This window comes from Papilio xuthus, unplaced genomic scaffold (genome assembly GCF_000836235.2).
Source record: "Papilio xuthus unplaced genomic scaffold, Pxut_1.1 DF825946.1, whole genome shotgun sequence".
Lineage (NCBI taxonomy): Eukaryota > Metazoa > Arthropoda > Insecta > Lepidoptera > Papilionidae > Papilio > Papilio xuthus.
This window is the reverse complement of record NW_013532703.1, coordinates 6277957-6299439: the sequence shown is the minus strand read 5'-3', so window position 1 is coordinate 6299439 and position 21483 is coordinate 6277957. Positions and strand designations below refer to the sequence as shown.

The window sequence follows — 21483 nt, the reverse complement described above, 5'->3', positions numbered from 1 at the left end:
ATATAAAGATTTTGGTTTTAGAAACCCAAGGTAAATCGTAAAATGATTTGGCGATATTTGTAAATTAAATCACATAAATGTATAAAGCTATATGTTAATGTTTAGTTATTTAACTATTCCTAATAAAGTAAAGTTTAAGATATTATTTGATGCATTCAAATTTACCTTGTTTATTGACCAACTTATAGATTTAAGTCTAACATAGCAAGTTATACTAGATTCCGTTAAATACCTAGATTTATAGTTTATTTATACTTCAGACCTAAACTTTATCTAGAATATTACAGACTGAATAGAAGGTAGTCATTTACTGTGCAAATTAACGGAATTAAAATTGTTTAACTTGGATAGTTAAAGAGAAAAAGTTGGATGTAATTTTGGTCTTACAAAAAGCGTACGTGTAAAAATATTTTTTATATTGGAAAGACATACGGAATCATGTCAACTTTAGCTTAGGTTTTTAGTTGAAATAAACTATATATTTATATGTTTGTTGGTTTCAACTATCACTCGTAGATATGGGTGTGATGTGAAGGCACTTCTTCATTAGGTTTAGCTATCAGAGTTGAAGTTTAAGATTTGATTTTGAAATTTTAGAAGAAAGTTTTAGGAATTCGAAAGAAGACAGAAAAGGGATAGATTTTCAAGTAGATATTAAACGAGCAAGGTAAAGATGTATAGATAAAGGGCAGAAAAAAGTTTTTAGCAAATATTTATGTATGAATTGTTTGTTTTAAACTTTGCCTTTTTGATATTACCGTATGATTAAAACCTAACCTAATAAGAAAATAATACGAATGAAATAAATAAATAATATGTTAAATTTTAGTTATAAATTTCACTTACAATTTGTGATGTTATTGGAGAAGTACCAAAAGTATAATATCAGAGGGAAATGAGAAACTTTTGCAATGAGTTTTCATTGCTAAAGAAACTTGCCAAAAAAACATCTTGTCATATTCACTAATTCTGCTGAAAAATGAGACAATAATGTTTCTTTACTAGTATATGCAATGAAAACTCATTTAAATACTAAGATGTTACCGTTTTGTTGGATTTACGATGTTTACGCATATATTTGGGGATAATTAAGGACCGATCAAAGTAGGGGAACGCCTTTACTTATAGTTAAATCTTACCTACAAACACTAATTAACTTTAATTTGATTTAATTAAGAATTTTGTACATCTATCAGTCTATATCCAATTACAAGAAACCTTTGACGCGACGTTGCTCCATACAATAGTAAAAATTACAAATTGCAATACAAAGCGGACTAATTAACGATATAACGGTATTAGAGACACTGACGACAAATATAACTTACGACTATTCTTATATGAGCAGATAAATGCCAAAAAATTCTAAAAATTTCCCATCTTTCACAATAAAATAGCAAAATGTATATTTCACGCGTTATTTTTATGTTTTCAAACATATAGTTATTTAATTTTTCTAATCACTGCTTCAGAAATCACGAATTAAGGTCAAATTTAATATTTGTTACTTAAGGAGTTCCTTAGTGTAGATTTCTAGTTTAAGTGACAATTTAGCGACTGAGTTGGCAGTAAGCTATCAAATTTAAATATTAATATTTTAATATGACAATATAAATAAAAGTATATCGAAAATATTCACACAATTATCTAGGAAATAGTCAAAATGATCTATTCAACGTCAGTATATCTATGTCGCAGTAAAACTATTGAATATGTTTAAGGCAACATGTCTAATGCCGTTGTCGAACGCAATACCTTGTCTGTGACACGAAATTAACTAGCGATAACTTCCTAAGTTACTCTATACTTAACCGTCAGTAACTTATGCACCTAAGTTGCTAAGTACGTGTACAATACGTTACTTTGCTAACACATATTTATTGCTTCAAATGAGGTAATGTTCAACGAACAGCGTATCTAACCTTACATTCATTTATATTTACAATTTTATTAGCTCTTTACAGTTCAGAATCAATACATACATATACATATAGTAAACAATATTATTATTTTACTTTAAAGGCACTTTATAAAAAATCTAATTTTATAGTTTTTTCTTTTACAATTTACTATTTTCACTGCCAATAACTAGCAAAAAAGCATTAGTTTTCTGTTTTTTTAGTTTAGGACAATATTGTATTACCAGATAGTAAATGAAGTGGCTAATAAACATATATGTATTAATTCTGAACATATAAATAAAGCCTAAGCTACACAAGTCAACAACTACATGTATCAGACACGTATGATATAAGACAACATTGTAAAGGCTCCCAGCGCGACCTCCTCCCCCTACACCCCCTCCCCCCACACTGAGGACACGGTCCCCCCCCCACACAACGCTACTTGACTATAAGTCGTAACTTAACACATCTAAGTGATCAAAACCCAAAAAACCGTAAAACCTTTATATATTTTAAAATATGTAAAAATTGTAAAGACGATATATGAATGAATAAATTGAATAATTTCTTATTATAATAGATAAAAGTTACTTATATAGTTTAGTTATAGTTGTATAGATAATTGGTGTTATACGACAGCACTTTAGAATAAAAACTTATCATAGTTATTCTCGAGAGTTTGCATTGAGAAAACATTCACGTGAAACATGTTTTGTTATGTCAGTGCGAACTCACGCCGCAGCACTGTTCATTTATATAGATATGTTAAATAATAACAAGTTGTATTGCTATAGAACGCTACGCTGGTGTACGAGTACAAAGCTACGTGTATATACAAGTGTCACGCGTGACGCAGCGTGACGCGACGTGCCCGCGGCGTGACGCGACGTGCCCGCAGCGTGATGCAACGTGCCCGCAGCGTGAGGCGGCGCGAGGCGACGTGACGCGGGAGCCGCCGCTAGCGGCCGGCGCGACGTCAACGTCTCCAGGAGCGGTCCTCCTCTGCGTCCTCCTCCTCCTCCTCGTCGAAGCGCAGCAACGTCTCTTCGCTCTGCTTCTACAAGTCACAAAATATGCTCTTAGTAATGTTCATTAACATGTGTAGATTAACTATATCGTATTGTTGATGAAATAGCACATACCTCGTTCTCCTTGGGTTCATCTACTGTCGTGTCTCCATTCTGCACCTGCGGTGGCGGCTGACTCGCGCCTATCGGCTTGTTGTTCGTCACCCACGTTATCTGACAATGCAAACATATATTATTCATATTCACTCAGTGAGTTAATTTTTAACAATAAGTTAATACTAGAGAGATAGTTCAAATAATGTAAATCGAGAGTTAAGAGATATATATATAGGCATCTGGGCGGAGAGTACTCACAGAGAGGGTGCGGTCGTTGTAATGTCGCGCACGCTGCATGGCGAGCTCTGCCATGGCGCGGGCACGGTACTGCAGCACCAGCTCCGGCACCGCCAGGTTCACCTCCTTGCCCGTCACCTCGCCAAATTGCTGCAAACACATTTAATTTATTTTAGCTACATAATAATACAAGAAAAAATTGTATTGTTTACACAAAAACACGTGTTAATAACACTAATATTGGTAATTAATTCGTTAATTCAAGTAATAAATGTGATATGATTGTATGATATACCGCGAAGTGTGCCAGCAGTGTGTCGAGCTCTTCAGGCTCGAAGCCGGATACGAGTAGTGCGCGGGGGCGGTGGTCGATGCTCTGGTTGACGCTAAAGGCCTTGCCGGGGCCAGCACCGGTAGCGCCGGCCAGACCGCCGCGCACGAACCTGCTGCTGGTGAACCTACCTCCCCTACACACACACACACACACAACATACAATAATTATAATAGGGAAAATAATATTCAAATCATTCATTGTCTATACCAATTAACATTGACACCAGTAAAAACATCAAATATTTCCATCTTACCGTAGTTTTCTTTTCACGATACGATAGCTTGAAAAAAGTATTAAAATGTTAAACTTATTCACCCATAGACAACACTAATCATTATTTAATTACACACAAGTTTACATTAATAAATAAATTTTGAACTTACGACTACGTGTTACTATTAATACATACGTAATAAATAAAATAAAAATAAAACTAACCTGGAATGTCCTCTCCTGATGATGGGATGTGTGGGGAACTGCTGCGCCATCTGCCTCCGCAGCTCAGCTATCTTCTTCAGCAGCTCGGTCACGTCCTGACCCTCCTACACAACACAATAAACAATTTAGTATAAATTATTTTATTTTCCGTATTATAAGTGACTGTTATAACAACATTGCCATCAAAAGTACGTTTTTCCAAGTGTTTCCCTTTGGACCGATGGACCTAACAATCGGCAAAATGAGAAGTTTTTCCCATTGGACCGTTTAAATTGGACACAGACAATTTTCAACCGCCGAAACATATTCTAGTCTCAATTTTTCCCAAGCAAATAAGAAACACGATGACATGTTTTTGTAATTTACGACAGAGGATAACTATAGAAAGAGTGAAGAAGCAAAATATTTCTATTATAACACTAACCTGTTGTTTGGTGAACATATCTAGTTCAGCATCCAGGATCTCCTTCTGCGCCTCCTCCCGCGTCTTCGGTTTCTTAACCTGCTGACACACCACATTATGTACTACAGCGTATATACAAAGCTTATATACAACCTTGTTACATTCAGCGTTTCATATGAATTTTTCGTGGTTAAAAAATATGATAATTTATGATGAATGTTTTTAAGTAACTTAATATGTTTCAAATTAAAAAAACAACAGATATATGTTAGAATCGTGAACATTAATTTACATCACAGATGTTATAAGAAAATTTCACAAAACTTTAGTGTTCTTACCACCCGTGATTAAATTATTTTATTATTCATGTGTTAACTTTTAATATTGCAAATAATATTATTTACTGTAGTGTGCAGTATATTTTTGCATAAACCCACTAATATTAAGCTAATCTTCAATGTTTATTAAATGACATAGTACTATAACTCTCAGTGTCAAATATATTTCAAAATTTTATAGTCAATATGAAGTATTCTAAAACAAACTTTCAGGTTTTTTTTTTATATATTTCTACTAATACTATAAAACCTAACTATACTTATATTTACCTAAACTATACTACATAGTGATATATAAGTACAAATTAGTACATAATATAGTTATAGAATAGTTCAACTAATTACATATTCTATTCTATAGTTACTTAGTTACAAAGAGTATATTGTATGTAATACATATATACATAGTATGAGTGATGTTACATACAAGGTTATATGCTGAACACTGTACTGATAGTATATGTGCCTTTGTGCGCATGCGACGTGCTATCTTGTGATTACTAAGAGACATCTAGTCAGGGATACTTTGTCTAAATGTTTCGATGGATTGTTTTAAAAACTGGCTAAGATGTAATAATATTTTTTAATTAATTCTGTAGTTTTTAAAAATGTTTTCTTCTACCTATGTAAGAATATATAGTGATAGTAGTTATTTTATCATTAATTTTGTTAATTTACTTATTATAATATATTAAGTTTACTTTAAGAAAATAACTAAAAAAATGAGAAATGAACGTTTTACTAAGCTAGTTCATTAGTTGTGTGTGTATGTTTAATTTTAATTTTATTTATAAGCAGTTTTGAATGTTTGATCTGTTTATGTTTGATGGTTATAACTTTTTTGTCGCTTTATCTTAGTCTAACAAAAACACACAAAAACAAAATAAGACACAAACACAACAAAACTTTCAAAGAGATGTGTAAAGCATTCAAAAAGTAAAAAGCAACTATCACATAAAGAAAGATATCTTGAAATAGGAGCAGAAGGAAACAATAAAAGCAAAAACATGTATTCAAACACTTGGATACATTTTACATACATACATCATACAATGCATAAGTTTTCATACAAATTTGTATGAGTTTGTGTGTGGCATTTATATAGGGTATGGTTGTACTTTAATGACGAGTTACGCGTTTTTTGAAAATTAAGATACTTTTTTTTCTAACTTTTTTTCATTTGTGTAATTTTTTTTAATTCCAGAACAACTTCTATTAACAATACATGTTTTTGGATGAATGATTTTCGTGTTTTTTTTTTTAAATAAATTTTGTTACTCTTAATTTGACATAAGAAATGAATATATGAGAAAACGTTAGAATGTTTATGCTGCGACAGATCGACAAATGCTCAAAAATGACACATGGATAAACCCAATGACCAGAATGTCTCGTGAGTTAACAACCAGGGATAGCGAACCTTTTTATAAAATAAAAGTTTTTTATATAATTATTCAACATTACACGAAGGGAATGTCTCTTTTATTTTCGATTACAAATCCCAGTAGAGTTATGGCTAACAAGCACTCATCAACTCCTCGACCACCCGGCATAGCCCTGCCTCGCGATCAACAATTAGGCAGGATAAAAGAAAAACTATGTCGCACAACAATACCTCGTGTTTATACGGGGCGAGGTGTTATTGGCGATTGTTTTTTGTATTTAGTTAATAATTATTACGAGTTAGATTCGCCACCCCTGTCTGTGTGTACAATGCACAAGATGCACGGGGCATAGGGACGTGGGGGCTTGGGGCAGGAGGCATGGGGCGGGGGTCATGGGGCGGGGGCATGGGGGCACGCGCACGCGCACGCGGCGGTACCTGTGCGAGCTGCAGCCGCGACATCGACCGCGCGACGCTCTCTTCCTGCCGTCCACAACACCACGTTATATTCAACATTTCTTTATTTAACTATACTATCATCCTCACACTCTCCTACCAATAATAACTGCTGACTTAGTTTCCTGCTTTAAATTTTTTATACATTCGTATTACGATATAAATGTCAAATATTGTAATAAAAATAATATTAAGTTTTTAAAATAATGCAACGAATAAAATTAACGTTACTCAAATCATTGTAAACCAAAAAAATTAAACTTAGGTGATCAAATCATAGAAAAAATCAACAGAAATAAAAAAAAAATTCATATATTTTGTCTGAGCTGTTTTGTTTTATTTGTGATGTGAAATAGGTGATGCATGTAGTAGATATAATACCTGTAACTGCTTCATTGTGTAGTTGAGTTCATTACGCAACTTCTCTATCGCCTCCTGCGCTGAGTTGATGGCCTCCAGCAGCACCGGCTTCTGCACCGCGCTCACGTTGCCTACATATTGTACTGAATTTTATTAACAATTTATGCTATTTTTATTAGTTTTAAATTATAATAAACAATGTTTCAAGTCAAGATTTTTGTAATGTTGTCCGAAAATGTGTAAACACACAAGATCTTAGTATCTTTTTAAATAATTAACATCACAATAACAACATTTTCATAAGAAAACATGCCGATTTAAGTACTAGTTGGTGGCATAAATACGTTAGTCGACTATATTATGATCTGTTCTGACATAGTGATTTAGTGCCACCCTGTATATGATAACATAGTATTCTGACCGGTCTCCAAGCGCTGTATAAGCAGCCTCTGCTGCTGCAGCTGTGTCTGCAGCAGCGCCTGGCAACGTTTCTGGACGTCTAGCAGCTGCTTGTTCTTCTCAATCGGCTTCACTGCCTCCTTCTTAGGTTCCTGGCCGTTTGTTATCTCTTTAGCCTGGAATTATACAAGTTTTATGTTATAAAAAAAGGTTCGATCAAAAGATTTAGAAATAATTTAGTTCTATCTTACCTTTTCAGCTTGTATGGACTGTTTGTTGTCCGCTGTGGCCTTTATGTTGTCCCTGTTGATGAGCACCTTGTTGTGTGACATTGGATGGTGCGCGTTCTGTCTGTCCGCCTGCTTGTTAGCCTGCTGCCCGCCCGGCGCCATGTTCTCCTGTTTGTTCTGAATATAAACATTGTTTTAATACATCTGAAGTATATATACATTAAATCAATGTAATTATGAATTTACCTCTGGGTTGTGCCAGAAGACCTTGATGAATCTGTTGTTGAGCACCGCCTCCGTGCTCTTGTATGCCACGTTGGCCTCTGTCGGGTTGGAGAACGTTATCAGCGCCGCCTCGGGATCACCTTCGAAACTCACCTGGAAAACAATAATAATTCAATGTACAAAAATAATCTTATGGTGTACCTAATGTTTCCCTAAGGGTGCCGTTTAGTATAGATTATACAACTGAGCATGGCAATGATCACGACCAAGCTTTTGCAGTGTGTTTTCGCAACAAAAACAGACATAACCGTATCTTACTTGTATGTTAACAATCTTGCCGAACTTGCTGAAGTGGTTGTTGAGATGAGTGATATCGTTGAGTCCACGCGGCACTTTCTTCACCTCCAGCGAGCAGTTGCCAGCATTGGCCGGTAGGGGCGCTCGGTTGCCTGCGCGAATATTCATTAAAAAATATGTAAAAACGAATAGATGGATTATATAGTTTTAAGTTGTCAAATTTTGAGTGTTGGCCATATTATCTGAATCAAAAAGCAGAGAAAAAAATTAAAAGGTACCCAAGCGGTGGTAATCAAAGTTCTTCTTGGGCGGTGGTCGGTCGTGTCGTGGCGCAGAGGGCACCTCCGCCCTCGCGTCGTTGCGGGGCTCCGTCCTCGCCTCTGCACGATTCTCATGACGCACTCTGACAACATCAATGCAACATTGTAGATTAAAAAAAATTGCTAAGAAAATGTGGTGAAAGTAACTTAGAACTCTTTTTACACTTGTAAATTAAAAAGAGAGAGATGAATTTAATAGTGAAATTACCGATGATTAGCACTGTTGAAATTCTTATATACACATTATATTATCTCATGTTTTCAAAGATAATGAGACAAATGGCAATATGTTTTGTTACAGATGTTTCTTTGTGAGATGTATTTGATGTACCTGGGTATGGGCACGAGCTCCCTGGGCGGATGCGGTGCGTGCGGCGGGAGCTGGGCGTGCGGCGGGGGCGGCAGGGCGTGGTGCGGCAACGCGTGCGGGTGCGCACCGAACGCAGGGAACCCCGCCCCGCACCAGATGTCCGGCGTCAGCGGGTTGTACTCTAAAACACATATGCATTATTATAAAATTATCATTGTCAAATTTTGATGAGTTCGTTTCCAAATACTGCATTCTAAAAGAGATTAGCACTTACAGAAGTACAGATTTAAGATTTTTCGATCATTATAAAATTTACTTTTTCCCCTAATAAAAATAACCTATAAATAGATGAAGTATTCCTCGTACATTTGTACTTCATATTTACTTCGTGATATAATAGTATTATCTAGTTACCAGGCACGGGCGGCTGTATGGGCAACACTCTGGAGAGCGTGGCGTCCTCCAACACCAGCGGGTCAGTGCCGTGATCCCACTCACAAAAGTCACCGCGCATGCAGTAACCTTTTTCTGTAAACAATTATAACTTAGTACACTAATGACCTACAAGAACACACACAGGATCAAATAAAATACTGAACAGAGTTTTTTTCTGTATGTGTGTCAATGACAAATGCACAATAAACTGTAACTGACCGTCATAGTCCCTGCAGCGTCGCTTGTAGGCGTCAGGAACCTCTAACCGAGGTGAAGTGGAGCCGCGAGACCTGTCACGGGACCTATCGCGTGACCTGTACAACAAAACATTACTTAATTAACTTATGTATTAAGAAAATGTTATAATACTAATGTGCCAAAATATAAAAATACATGACAATTCTTGTACAAACGCTTCTTACCGATCTCTATCCCTAGATCTGGACACTCTATCCCTGTGCTCGCGGTCCCTCGACATTCTGTCTCTCTCCATCTCGCGGGGGATACGCAGCCTTTCTCTTTCCCGGTCGTAATCTCTGTCTCTCAGCGGTACTGGTGACCGCGATCTGTTGATACATTAAAATGTAATAAATATGAAATAATACCGATTTTCTCATCACATATTTTTTCTTTTTTTCTGTGTGACTTACCTAGACCTGCTAGCTTGTCTCTCAATGACAGCCGGAGGGGGACTCCTGTTCCTGTATCGGCCGCGCGGTGACGGCGACCGGGAGAGGGGACGTCTGCAAATATTTACATTATTACAAACTATGTGAACCAAAACATATCCTTCTTCTAGCTGGATCGACATTGAATGTTAATTTCGATAGGAGGAACATGTGAAATATATGTTTGATGATAATTATTTCAGACTATTACATACGACAAAACATGAAAAGCTTAAGATATAGATAGCATATTGATAAAGCATTCTTAAAAATGGCGAAAAGCAGATGTGAGAAGCTTATCTTAGTTTAAATATTAAATGTTAGAAGATTTGGTTTTTAGATGAAACTTAGAGCAATCGTAAATGAGTAAAATTTAAGCAACTTGATTAATAGAATTTTGTTAGCTAGGTTAACAGAGTGGTGATAGCATTGTTAGTAGTTGTTAGTGATGTTACCTCTTGTCGTACCTCCGTGCGTCATTGGCGTGTGCGGGGTGTGCGGGGTGCGCGGCGTGCGGCGCGTGTGCGGCGTGCTCGGGCTCGCGTGCGTGACGTCGCGGCCGCGCACGTCGCTCCCACGAGCGAGAACGTCGCCGGCGACGCTCCTCCTTGTCACGGAGCTGCAAATTACATATCAAGTCCCTTTAGTCAAAATACAATTTATTACAGTTAACTCTATATGCAGTAACCAAATGATGAATAATTATATCAAAGTGTTAATACAAAATTCGTTCTCATGACAACTAAATACGTGAGCGTCGTGTATAATAAAACTAAATTTACTTACAGAATCACTTCTGCGATCTCGTCTGCGCGGCGGTTGATCCAATGGTTCTTCAAGTAACTCCGTCAAAGGCATAACCTGGAATACAAAAGTATAGAAATTATGTGATTGTAAATATTGTAAATTATTTGAAATATTAATGTTGAACAATATAAAAGGCTAACAAATTTTTGTGGTTACCTTGACAAGTGTCTGCTCCTGATGAGGCGTGGTGCGTGTCCGCGGCAGGACGAGGCGATGACGTGGTGCCTCCGCGGCCAGCGCGGGCGCAGCAGCCACAGCGCTCGCGCCCGCTGGGGACTTGGCCCCCGGCGCGGAAGCACTGGTAGCACAAGCCGCTACAAAATATCACAGTTTGTTATAATAACTATCACACTGATAAGAATAATTGATAATTTTGCAACCTTAATACGACAAACATAAAAGATATCAGTTTAATACCGCAACTTTGTATAAGAAATTTAAATTTGCACAATTTCGTACCCATGTTAACTGGGTTTAAGGAAAAATTATTTTTAATCACTAAATCCTGCAGTTCTCAGTGGGAGAACTGACGCAATATAAAACGAAAATATCTTCGAATGTCTCCTGTGAATGTTAAAAATAACTTTTTGTAGCATTTATATAAATAAATTCAGATGCTTTGTACAAAGAAAGTATGTAATAAATATAACTTACGTTGCTCTTCAACATCTAACTGTTTATCATTTTCTTTAGGGATATGTGCAGGACTGGGGGGCTTCTCAGGTTCACCTTTCAAGTACTCCAAGCTCTCCAGAGACTTGAATAACATGTCTACAAACGGCTTCGTCTCTGTTGATACAATACATACAAATTATTATATTATATTGCAATTTGCAAAGCAACGAAAGGTAATTAATTCAAAAAACTAGTCAGTGCCACCACCGGGTGAATATACGTGAGTGTTTTGCCGTTTTTATATAAGTTTATGAAAGGCTATAATTTGTTCAACAACTCACAAAATTTATTATTTAAATAGTCTTTGTGAAAACAGATATTATTGCAATAATTTTAGTTATATATTTAATCTTATAAGACTTAACAAGTAAAAAGTACAAGTCACACTTGTAAATTACCATTTTTAACGTCATTTTTTCCCATTTATGGCTTTGTTATCTTTGTTGCAATTGTAGTTTTTATATGCATATCAGTCTCTAGTCACGCAAATTATACGTTAATTGAAAAGAACCGTATACTTTTATATTACAATGTATTTTTTCCATACTCTACTAAGTATACTGACGCTATGCAGAAAAAAAAATTGTACTTTTTGTCTGCTTTAAAAAAAGAGATATTATTCCATGTTGTAACTTACCCTGTTGCAAGAAAACATCTAGTTGGTCCAGCATGCCATCTCGAAGCTCATCCAATGGCTTATCCTTCTTCACCAATGCATACACATACTTTGCCAATGCTGCGGGATCCGCATCGCAACTGGAAAATGGTTAAATTCAGTGAGAAGTTGTAATTATCATTAAAACTAAATTTTATAATAACTCAAAACTTCCATTTCATCACCTCTTGTGGACCATTATTTGAATATTTGATAATAAGAATTAAGATATTTTGTTAAGTTAGTCAACTTTGGTTGTCACCACCAAGCAGTGTCCACTGAGCTACTAAAGCCTACCCAGTGTTAGAGAGCACTAGACTTATGTAAACAACACTGGTTTTGTACTGTAATATCTAGACCTTACATCTAACTAATATTATAAACGCAACAAGTGAGATGGATGTTTCTTAGAAAGTATTTCAGGAGCAGCTGGATAGATCTCGCTGAAATTAGGCATAGATGTCAAACATAGTCTGGAAGAAAACATAGGCTACTAATCTTTTTTTTAAATTCCGCATGGACAGAGTCGCAGGCAACAGCTAGTAACTGATACAAAGAACCAACTCTATTATACATTAAGTTTAATATTTAATATAAAACACAAAAGATTACTGCAGTAAGAAAACAAGTTTATTAGCAGTATGTATAATAGTTACATAAAATGATAACCATATCAGCATTGCATACGTCATACTGGCCACTATATGTTTTAGTTATCTTTGTGTGACAGTAATATATGAAGTAATTAGTACAGACAACATAATAGGGGCATAATTATCAACTAAACTAGTTGTTATCCGCGACTTCATCTATGGGGGAAAAAAATAAAACTTGCTATGATCTACAAATATGCCAAATTTCAGCAAGATCCATGAAGCCTTTCTAGAGATTTCTTCTAGCAAACATCTCGTTATCCATCTAACATTATAAAGATTAGTGCTATATTAACAAAGGAGATTTAGTCGAACTTATCAGATGGGAAATTACAAACATATGACATTGTATGAAATTATTCAAATCTAACTAAAGATGGAGCTCGCAATTTCCTTGTAATATCAAATAAATTTGAACAGTTTAAACTGGCCCATAACACCCATGAATTAGATAAGAATATCAAGTAGTTATAAGTATTTGATCATGTCTTTACCAGTATTCTTATGTATGTTATATGAGTTTTGAGAAACAAAACATTTAGTTTACAGTTGTACACACATATCACTTTTCCTTTGCAATCTAGGGATTCGTTTTTCTGCACATTTGTTGACAGAAAATCCATATCAAAAATATATTTGAAATATTCAGTTATTGCGCCTGATCTTCATAATGCAATTATTCAATAAAAGTTTTCACAGTCAAAACGAATATTTCAATGTGAGTCATGAATCGATTTAAAATTTAGAATAGATTAACCGTGGAGGTCTATTATAAATAGATGTTTACAAAAATCACATCGCTACCTGTGAGTCTAGTTACTATTTTAAGAAACAAATGAGTATATGCAGTATATAATGGGAATTTTGAATAACAGTGGGTTTAAATATGTAGTTTCAGTGTTTAAATTAATGATGCTAACATGTATGTACTAATAGCCATTATTAAAGTGTTATAAAGATTTAATTTTTCAGATGTTTGTTAGTTGTTATATTTGGAATGGAACATGAGCATAGATTTAAACTGCTATAATATTACCAATTTTTAATATCAAGTGTGTTCATCTTATTACTTTAAAATTACCTGATTGAAACCACTACTACTAATTGTGTTATAAAAAAATCATCCAGTTAAGAGAATTGTTTACACTAAACACTACTTTAAGTTAATCTTGTAGGTCATCTTTTCTTATAACAACCTATCTTACAGCACAAACTTTTAACACTACTTTACCCATCAAAATAATGAAATGTAACCTATTAGGGATACATAAGCATGCTTTAATTTAAGTTTATGATGGTGATTAGTTAAATTGGCTACAATAATTACTACTCATTCATTGCTTTATAAATAATAGATTTATCGTTATCTGTTTAGGTATTTTGGTAAAATAATATAAAGTGTAATAGTAAATTTATCCAATACTTTTAACTTGTTTTAGTACTCCAAAGTCATATTTTTAGAATATACGCAATTTTACTTTCACATTTCTTTTAAATTTAACTTTCCTGTAAATTCGTATACAAATTGACAACTGTGTCATTGCACCACGCTAGTGGAGCCAATTGCGATAAAACTTATTACGAAACCGTAACTTGACACCTAATCACTTTTCAATATAACTTTAATTATTTCAGGTTTAAACATGGTCAGATATCTAACAAAATACAAATTTAATTCAAAACATAACTTTTTATTCATTTAGATGAGTGTTTTTGAAAAAGATGGCTTCGAAACTACTTACAGGGGTTCCAATATGGACGTCAACCATGATTTGAAAGCGTCTGGATTTTCAATAATCATTTCGCGTACAATGTATTTTCGCTATAAACGACAATCCATACAATACAAACTTTCTTAAACTCGCAAAATAAAACAGTTTTTACAATCACAAAACCCTGATAAATTCGACAATATCGAAACACTTCACGTCTCTTTTCGCTCTTTTCTAGACTAATTTTTTATGGTATTGCTATTTTTGATTGCTATGCGAACCAAAGAGTAAGAGTACAGAGTATACAAACGACAAACGAGAAGTTTTCTACAAAAAATATTCTATGTCTATGAATAATGTTGCCTCAACCAATATTGAAATTTCCAATTAAATTGGGTACTTTTATAGTAATATTCGATATTCGGTATTATTCGAACAATAGCAGTTACGTATTTATGTGAAATATTTTTTGTTACTTAAATGTATTTTTTATTTGTGATCATGTTATCGTCGGAGGAAGGTGATGCTTTTATGGGAAGTGGCAAGATGCATCCAGATAATGAATTAACTTGAATATATTAGTTTTAAAATTCCTAAAACAATATTTTTTTATCGCTATTATATTATTCAGTTACCCCTAATTTAGGGTAGGCTCCGAACTCCTAAGTGGGCACGTATAGTGAGCTGATAATGATGATGATGATTATTAAATATGATAATTTAAGCGTAGTGTGTTTGGTTATTTTACATAATTGCGTCGTTATTATTTAATTAATTAATAATTTCATGGTAAACAATTATAAAGTCATGAAAGCATAATTTGTGAAATAACACAGCATACTGAAGGAGTTGGTTAAGTATCAATAATTGAAAAAATGCTACTTATTTCACTTTTCAGTAATTTTTCGATGAAATGTACAAGTATTTCATCAACAAATTTTAATTTCTCCCATCTTATTCCCCAACTAGATCTCCAAAGGACCCTGGTTGTCCATCTGGATACTTTAGGAATCACTGAGAAAAAACTTCATGGATCATAAGATAGACGTGTTATTATTCGTTTCATATATCTTCCCAAAGGCAAAAGTGTGTTGAACAGAGCCTTCTCCCTGCTAGTTTCTACGCCCCTGTAAACCTTAAATTGTGTTTTGCATATTAACGATACTTGAAAACTATAATGCTATACTTGATTCTGATCAAGTGTGTGAATATTATATTCCGGCTGAGAACATTGACATTTTTGATCCAATCATTTTCAGTTATACTCTTCTTTCCCGTCGTTTTGAGATAGGGAATTTGCCTAAAAATTGCGAAATGTTTAGCAAGATACTTTCTAAGGATTCTTAAAAAAATGATAGTAAAAGTAAATAATATCTTGAATACTTGTGAAGATCTACAAACGTAATCACAACGCGATTTCATACTATTTATGTAGTAGCTGTACGTGCAGTATACAATTTTTTTTTCAATGCAGTTCGATTCCCTGTTCAAACCTTCGAAGAAAGAAATATGTTTATTGCTGAGTTAGGCGGGAACATTATATACTTACAGTATGATATAAAAAAACGGCGATTAGAGTTTTCTTTGTTCATAACTTAAAACAAAAATGAATTTTTGACAATCATTCTTCCGCATTTATTAGAACCAAAACCAGAATACACATTTGATTTCAGTGCTATAGACATAACAGCTGGTAGTTTTAACTTTACGATACTGTGAGGTTGAGGACATTGACCCACTCGATCGATCATACAACAATCGTCTAACAATGCAAGAAGTTTCAACAATGCACAGTGATGTAAATAAGACAAATCCATTTTTTATTTAAGGTCAACGTTGATCCTTGAATCTTACGACACATAACATGAGACTATAATTAAAACAAATTATATAAATGATTACTTATTCAGTTTTCATTTAAGGGCTTTTATTTCGTTAAATAGCAGAAGATACTAATTGTGATTATGCACGATGCTTAAACATTTATAAGCGTATTTTGTTAAATATTAGTTGGTATAGTAAGTTTATATGTGTAGGTACAAACTTGTCCTTCGTGAATTATTCATAAGCCGTGATTCTGCTAGGCAAAAATGTTTTTATTTTTTTCGCCAAAACCGGTTGTACCGTAGAGTTTATATTACATCTAATGTCCATTTTAGTTGGCGTAATTGCAATAGGTAACTACAATCGTCCACGACGGTATCAATAAGAGTTCATTGGGATCATACGATAAAGTTGCACGATGTAGCGAAAAAGCGCTCCACATTTTTCGATACGTTTGCTTTACATCTAGACGTCTAATTATATAGCAAGGACAGGTTCGCTTGACGTTGGTGGCGTGATACAAGCCATAGTTGCGTGAATGAAGCATGTCGTCCCTCGTGCACATTTTATAATCACATTAAAAAACACTCCTCCGCCGGTTTTGTAAATATATTACAAGTGATCGGGTTTAGTTTACATGCTGTGTGATTACAGCTTATAGCGCTGATATCGTTTCGATTTACAAAACGAACAATTCGACAACCAGTCGCATTATAATACGTTGGCGGGAAGACGTTTTTTTTTATTTTTTTTTTAATAAATCGCTGTGAATAGTGTTGTGATGTGATTGAATACGTAGAACTTATAAATAATTAATGTTAATTCTGTCATTTTGTCTGGGGATAGTTTTTATTTATTTCATTAGGTTATTAATTCAAACAATATATAAAGAGGATAATCGGTCAGGTAAGTTTAAACATCTTTTTATATTCGATCACTATAATTTTTTTTAAAATTCGCTTATTTTTACTGGTTGAGGGTCTCGAGGTTTATATGTACCAACGGTTTGTATTATTACGAAGTGTGTTTAAATTATATTTTTTTTTTATTATAATTAAACAAATTGTTAATAATAAACATTATTTATATTGAAAGTTAAATATTTCTATAACAGACAAATAGTATACTGAAATAAAATACTTGTTATCTGCAACAAAAAAATAATAGAGATTGTCACTGCAAAATGTCATTACTGCCCGATTTGTATGTCTGTGTGTGACTTAGCACATGTCTTGATAGCACCACTATGGCTCGACATTATTTACATTGAATGGTTTTTAATTAAAAGAAAGGTATCAGGATCATTATAACGCGTAATATCTTTATTTGATTTGTATGTCGTAAACTTTAGGGCGGCGTGACTATGAAATAAAAGAGTAATGTAGAGTAGATCTGATAAAAAATATCTGGTTTTTTAGTTAACCACATTTAATTCGGATTACTTTAAATCTTTGTATTTAATTTATTTAAATTACCTACAGTAAATCAAGTGGAATTCTTGATTTCTATATATTTAAGCTAAACGATATTTCAGTTTTTCGACAGGCTGGCACAACACTACGCAAGTAATCGAGCGAGTGAACTTAAAACTTTAAAATGAGGTACGCTGCCAACAAATAGGGAATTTCCAGATCGAATCCCAAAGGTCTCAAGCAAACAATTAGTAAGCAAATAACAAGTTTGTGTTAAAATATTGTCATTTTAAGTAAAACTCTTAAAAGGCGAAAAGTAGTACTAAAGCAATAAAACAACAACGGTCCAGGAATTGCCCAACACATTGGCTAGTGCTTACGAATACTGCCTTTTCTTCTATTATACATATTGGGACGTAAACACTGTTCGCGGCCTCGTGGTGGAATTGACGAAATTTTCGCATAACTTTGACCCATATCCGAGTGGCTTCCATTGATAAGATAACTGTACGTCGTCATCGTAGTCTCGTGTTCCGAGTAGTTATCATGTCGACATGAAATCGGTATTCAGATTAAGATAAGTTAAAAATCGCTTTATTTATGTACACGAGAAAATAACATCGTAGCACCAAGGTCTAAGTCATATGTCGAGCTTGTTCATTTAAACTTTCTCTTATATGAAATTTACTTATTGTAATTTAAAAAGGTACAATCATAAAACTATCTATTCTAAATTCTATGACAATAACAATTAAAAACCGAAATTATTCTTAACCGGTTATATGCTTAAGTACACATCCCTATTGTGAGATGTCAAATTAATCGAAGTTATATTACAAGAGGTAAAAAAAAAATTCTCAAGTTTCGGTTTCCGTCATTTGCACCAGCTTTTTTCCCATTTTTTAATCGGTAATGCTTACCTATAATATACACTAAGGGTGCCTTTAGTGACCGGCAATAAGTCTTAAAATTTGAAGCATTGATGCAACTAATTAATGGCTCAAGAACGGAAGCAACATGTCTGCTTTATCAATCAAGGACTTTCCGAATTCATCTGATTGTAAATTACTTTATTATAGTTTTTTTTCGAAATTACAACAAAAAAATATTGAGTCCACAGCAACATTACAGGATGCAGTAAAATTTTTACCTGACACTTCTTGTGTACTATAAAGATTAACCTTTTCGGGACCGTAACTTAATTACCAACATATTGGGATATGGCGTTTCTCAGGTTTTGTACACACCACATAACATTGATTTGCTGTACCAAGTTTGCTCCGTAATATAATAAAAACTACGCATAACGAGTTATACTTCGATGTGGGTTTTTTGGTTGTTGACTTGTATTTAAAAGTTCCCATTTTATTTAGTCTTTTAAAAAACAATATACAATATTTTCAAGACAAATATATCGGTAGTGGAATTACACCGTACTTTTGAATGTTTGAACATAACTAAAGACGGATTTTAGCATCAGTAAAGATATATTTTAGTATTCCTAAAGCCATCACAAAACGGTTTTGAGCATTGAACGTTTAACCCGTGAATTCAATGGCTTTATTTTTAATCTTCATTGTTAACGACTTTAGAGATTCTGCATAGATAAAAAAATAACTTACCATAAATTTCAAATTGCGTGGCACTTTAGACGTACTGTAGTGAAGTATAGTTTTCTCTGTTTTTTTTTCAAGAGAGAAAGAGAGATAGTGAATACCTACTAATCTAATAACATACATGAGTTGTCAAGGTGTTATTAACAATATTTGACACAATGACGCTATAGAAAATTTGAATAATCGATACAATGAAAAACATTAGATATACTTACCGGGAACTACTTCATGAACCTTCGTATTCATTACGTTAGCATGCAATCGTATTACGTTCTTTGTTTTTATTTATTAATATCTTAGGGTTGTAATTAAATATTGATACAATTGATAATAAGAAAATAGATGTTGCAAAAAATTATTATGACTAAATCGTGCCATTGTGTTTCTTATATACTTTTAATGGATAAACAACGTAAAAAAGTATGAATACCATTCTGTAGTGTTTCTACTACGGATTATGTTTATCATTAAACGCATATCGTCGAAAAATATCTGGTTAATAATAAGCCTATTTACCCCTTTTTTAAGGAAAGTTAAAGCTGGCAACTAGGTTAAATCCTGTGCCGTACGCATTATTCATAAAGGACTAGTCCTAAAAGAACGAAAACTCGTCGTATACTTAACAGAGTATAGAAAGTTTGGTCATAAGCAAATTCGCATCATAGTTATAAAGCACAGTTGTCCCAAACGTCCTCTATTTAACTTCTTAAGTTGTATCGCGTCCTTTTTCACCTCCAAACGCACGCGCCTCTCGGATGCTCCTGTCATTTGAGCTTTGACACAAGATAACCACAGATAACCTAGAATTAATTATGAAGTGGAAACTTCACTTCACGGACTATTAATATACTGAGCTTGTTTTGCTTTCGACGGATTATCTTTTAGCTAATAATAAACAAATGAAAGATAATTCAAGACAAATAAAACCACGTTAAAATTTTACTTGAATCTTAGGGTCGATCTCATCGTAAATGAAAAACTACATGAATTTTACCAAACTCGTGAGTCTAGACTCGTGTAAAAAAATATTGCCCTCGGTACAATTAGAAAATTACATGCAGCAATTATCTCTAAGTTAAATCATTAAATACCTAAGAAATAAGTATTAGGTAAGATAGATTTAGAAATTCACTACAATGAATTTATTTGATAAATATTTTCAAGTTACATAGATATTTATACGATTAATAATTCACAAACTGTCCATTTTCCTTGAACTTAATCGTACATTACATTTTACAAATTGAATGTATTGATAAATTACGTTAAACAACAGCAGGATATAAAATTGATAATTCTTATTTATTACGGCTGTGAAATTAATGTATTGTTTGCTCAATATCAATATAAAAAAGTATGTACATACATACATAATAAAATTTGCTTCTTTAGAAGAATTCGAATAAAAATCCCAAGCGCTCAATCTCACTAATTACGGTAAAGATTTAAAAGAAGATAAAAAAACAACTCGAATTTTAATATTATATTATAGGAAAAGTTTTTAAACATTACTACAAATTAATCGTCAGTAAAGAATGAAATTTTATTAAATAACATGCGCAGTATATAAGAAACAATGTAAGATAAGTTGTTATTTAAACGTTTATATACCTTAGTGTTATTTTATCTCCTAACTGATGTGTAAGGCATATCTTATCGTAAACAATATAAACAAAACATTCGTAAAGTCGTTCTATCAATATCACCTGATTTTCCTATATCCTTTTCAAAATTTAAACAAATAACCTAGAAACACTATAAAGTATAGATGCTACACCAATAACTAAGATGGTGCTGATTGACAGATGAAAGAGACTTACGTCTTACGTATATTCGTATTTGACAATAATAAAGTAGGAGTTTATAGAGAACTTTATTTGAACATCTTAAGGAATTTTCCTTCGTTATAAGATATTCGATCGATTCCAATAAAGGCATTCCGACCTGTGAGCCCCAAGACGTAGGAATGAAGTCAATGTAGAGCGCCTGGTAATAAAAATTCTACTTCTTAATTACTTTCTACGATAAGTAATTTTGCTATTATATTCTATGTAGATAATGAATATTGTTTACAGTTTTAGATTAGAATATCATTGATAATTTAAAGACAAAAAAAAGTAAACTCAATTAGCTGCCTAAACTCAATGATTTCAATAAAAACTTGACCGTTTGCGTTGCTTTCGTTTCTTTGCTTCTAATCCCCTCATTCCATATTCTCTACGTACGTGTCATTTTACTCCTTATTCCTACGTAATTATATGGAGTA

At 33.7% G+C, this 21483-nt stretch overlaps 2 protein-coding genes across 6 annotated transcripts in view; one reads left to right on the top strand and one right to left on the bottom strand.

The window, feature by feature from the left end:
* Nucleotides 1-2122: 2122 nt before the first annotated feature.
* swm (Zinc finger protein swm) lies at nt 2123-14633 on the bottom strand. Of its 5 annotated transcripts, none has more exons than XM_013321377.1 (24): nt 14396-14633; nt 11983-12101; nt 11325-11459; nt 10827-10984; nt 10650-10724; nt 10319-10482; nt 9846-9938; nt 9618-9761; nt 9415-9509; nt 9175-9288; nt 8782-8941; nt 8409-8533; nt 8152-8282; nt 7855-7986; nt 7630-7785; nt 7401-7554; nt 7001-7110; nt 6602-6646; nt 4463-4543; nt 4039-4142; nt 3561-3732; nt 3287-3415; nt 3047-3145; nt 2123-2961 (listed from the first exon to the last, which is right to left on the bottom strand). In XM_013321377.1, exons 1-24 carry the CDS (start codon nt 14452-14454, stop codon nt 2881-2883), a joined length of 2835 nt encoding a protein of 944 aa, XP_013176831.1. In that variant the 5' UTR covers nt 14455-14633; the 3' UTR covers nt 2123-2880. The 5 variants fall into 5 exon arrangements, with proteins under 5 accessions (XP_013176831.1, XP_013176832.1, XP_013176833.1 ...); XM_013321378.1 differs by having other exon boundaries at nt 4463-4540; XM_013321379.1 differs by having other exon boundaries at nt 10331-10482.
* Nucleotides 14634-16884: 2251 nt separating this feature from the next.
* The window catches only part of ACC (acetyl-CoA carboxylase), a 35171-nt gene continuing 30572 nt past the window's right edge, over nt 16885-21483 (top strand). The window contains exon 1 of the mRNA XM_013320735.1: nt 16885-17095. Coding sequence (XP_013176189.1) covers nt 17005-17095 — 91 coding nt within the window. The 5' untranslated portion in view covers nt 16885-17004. The remainder of the gene's footprint in view (nt 17096-21483) is intronic.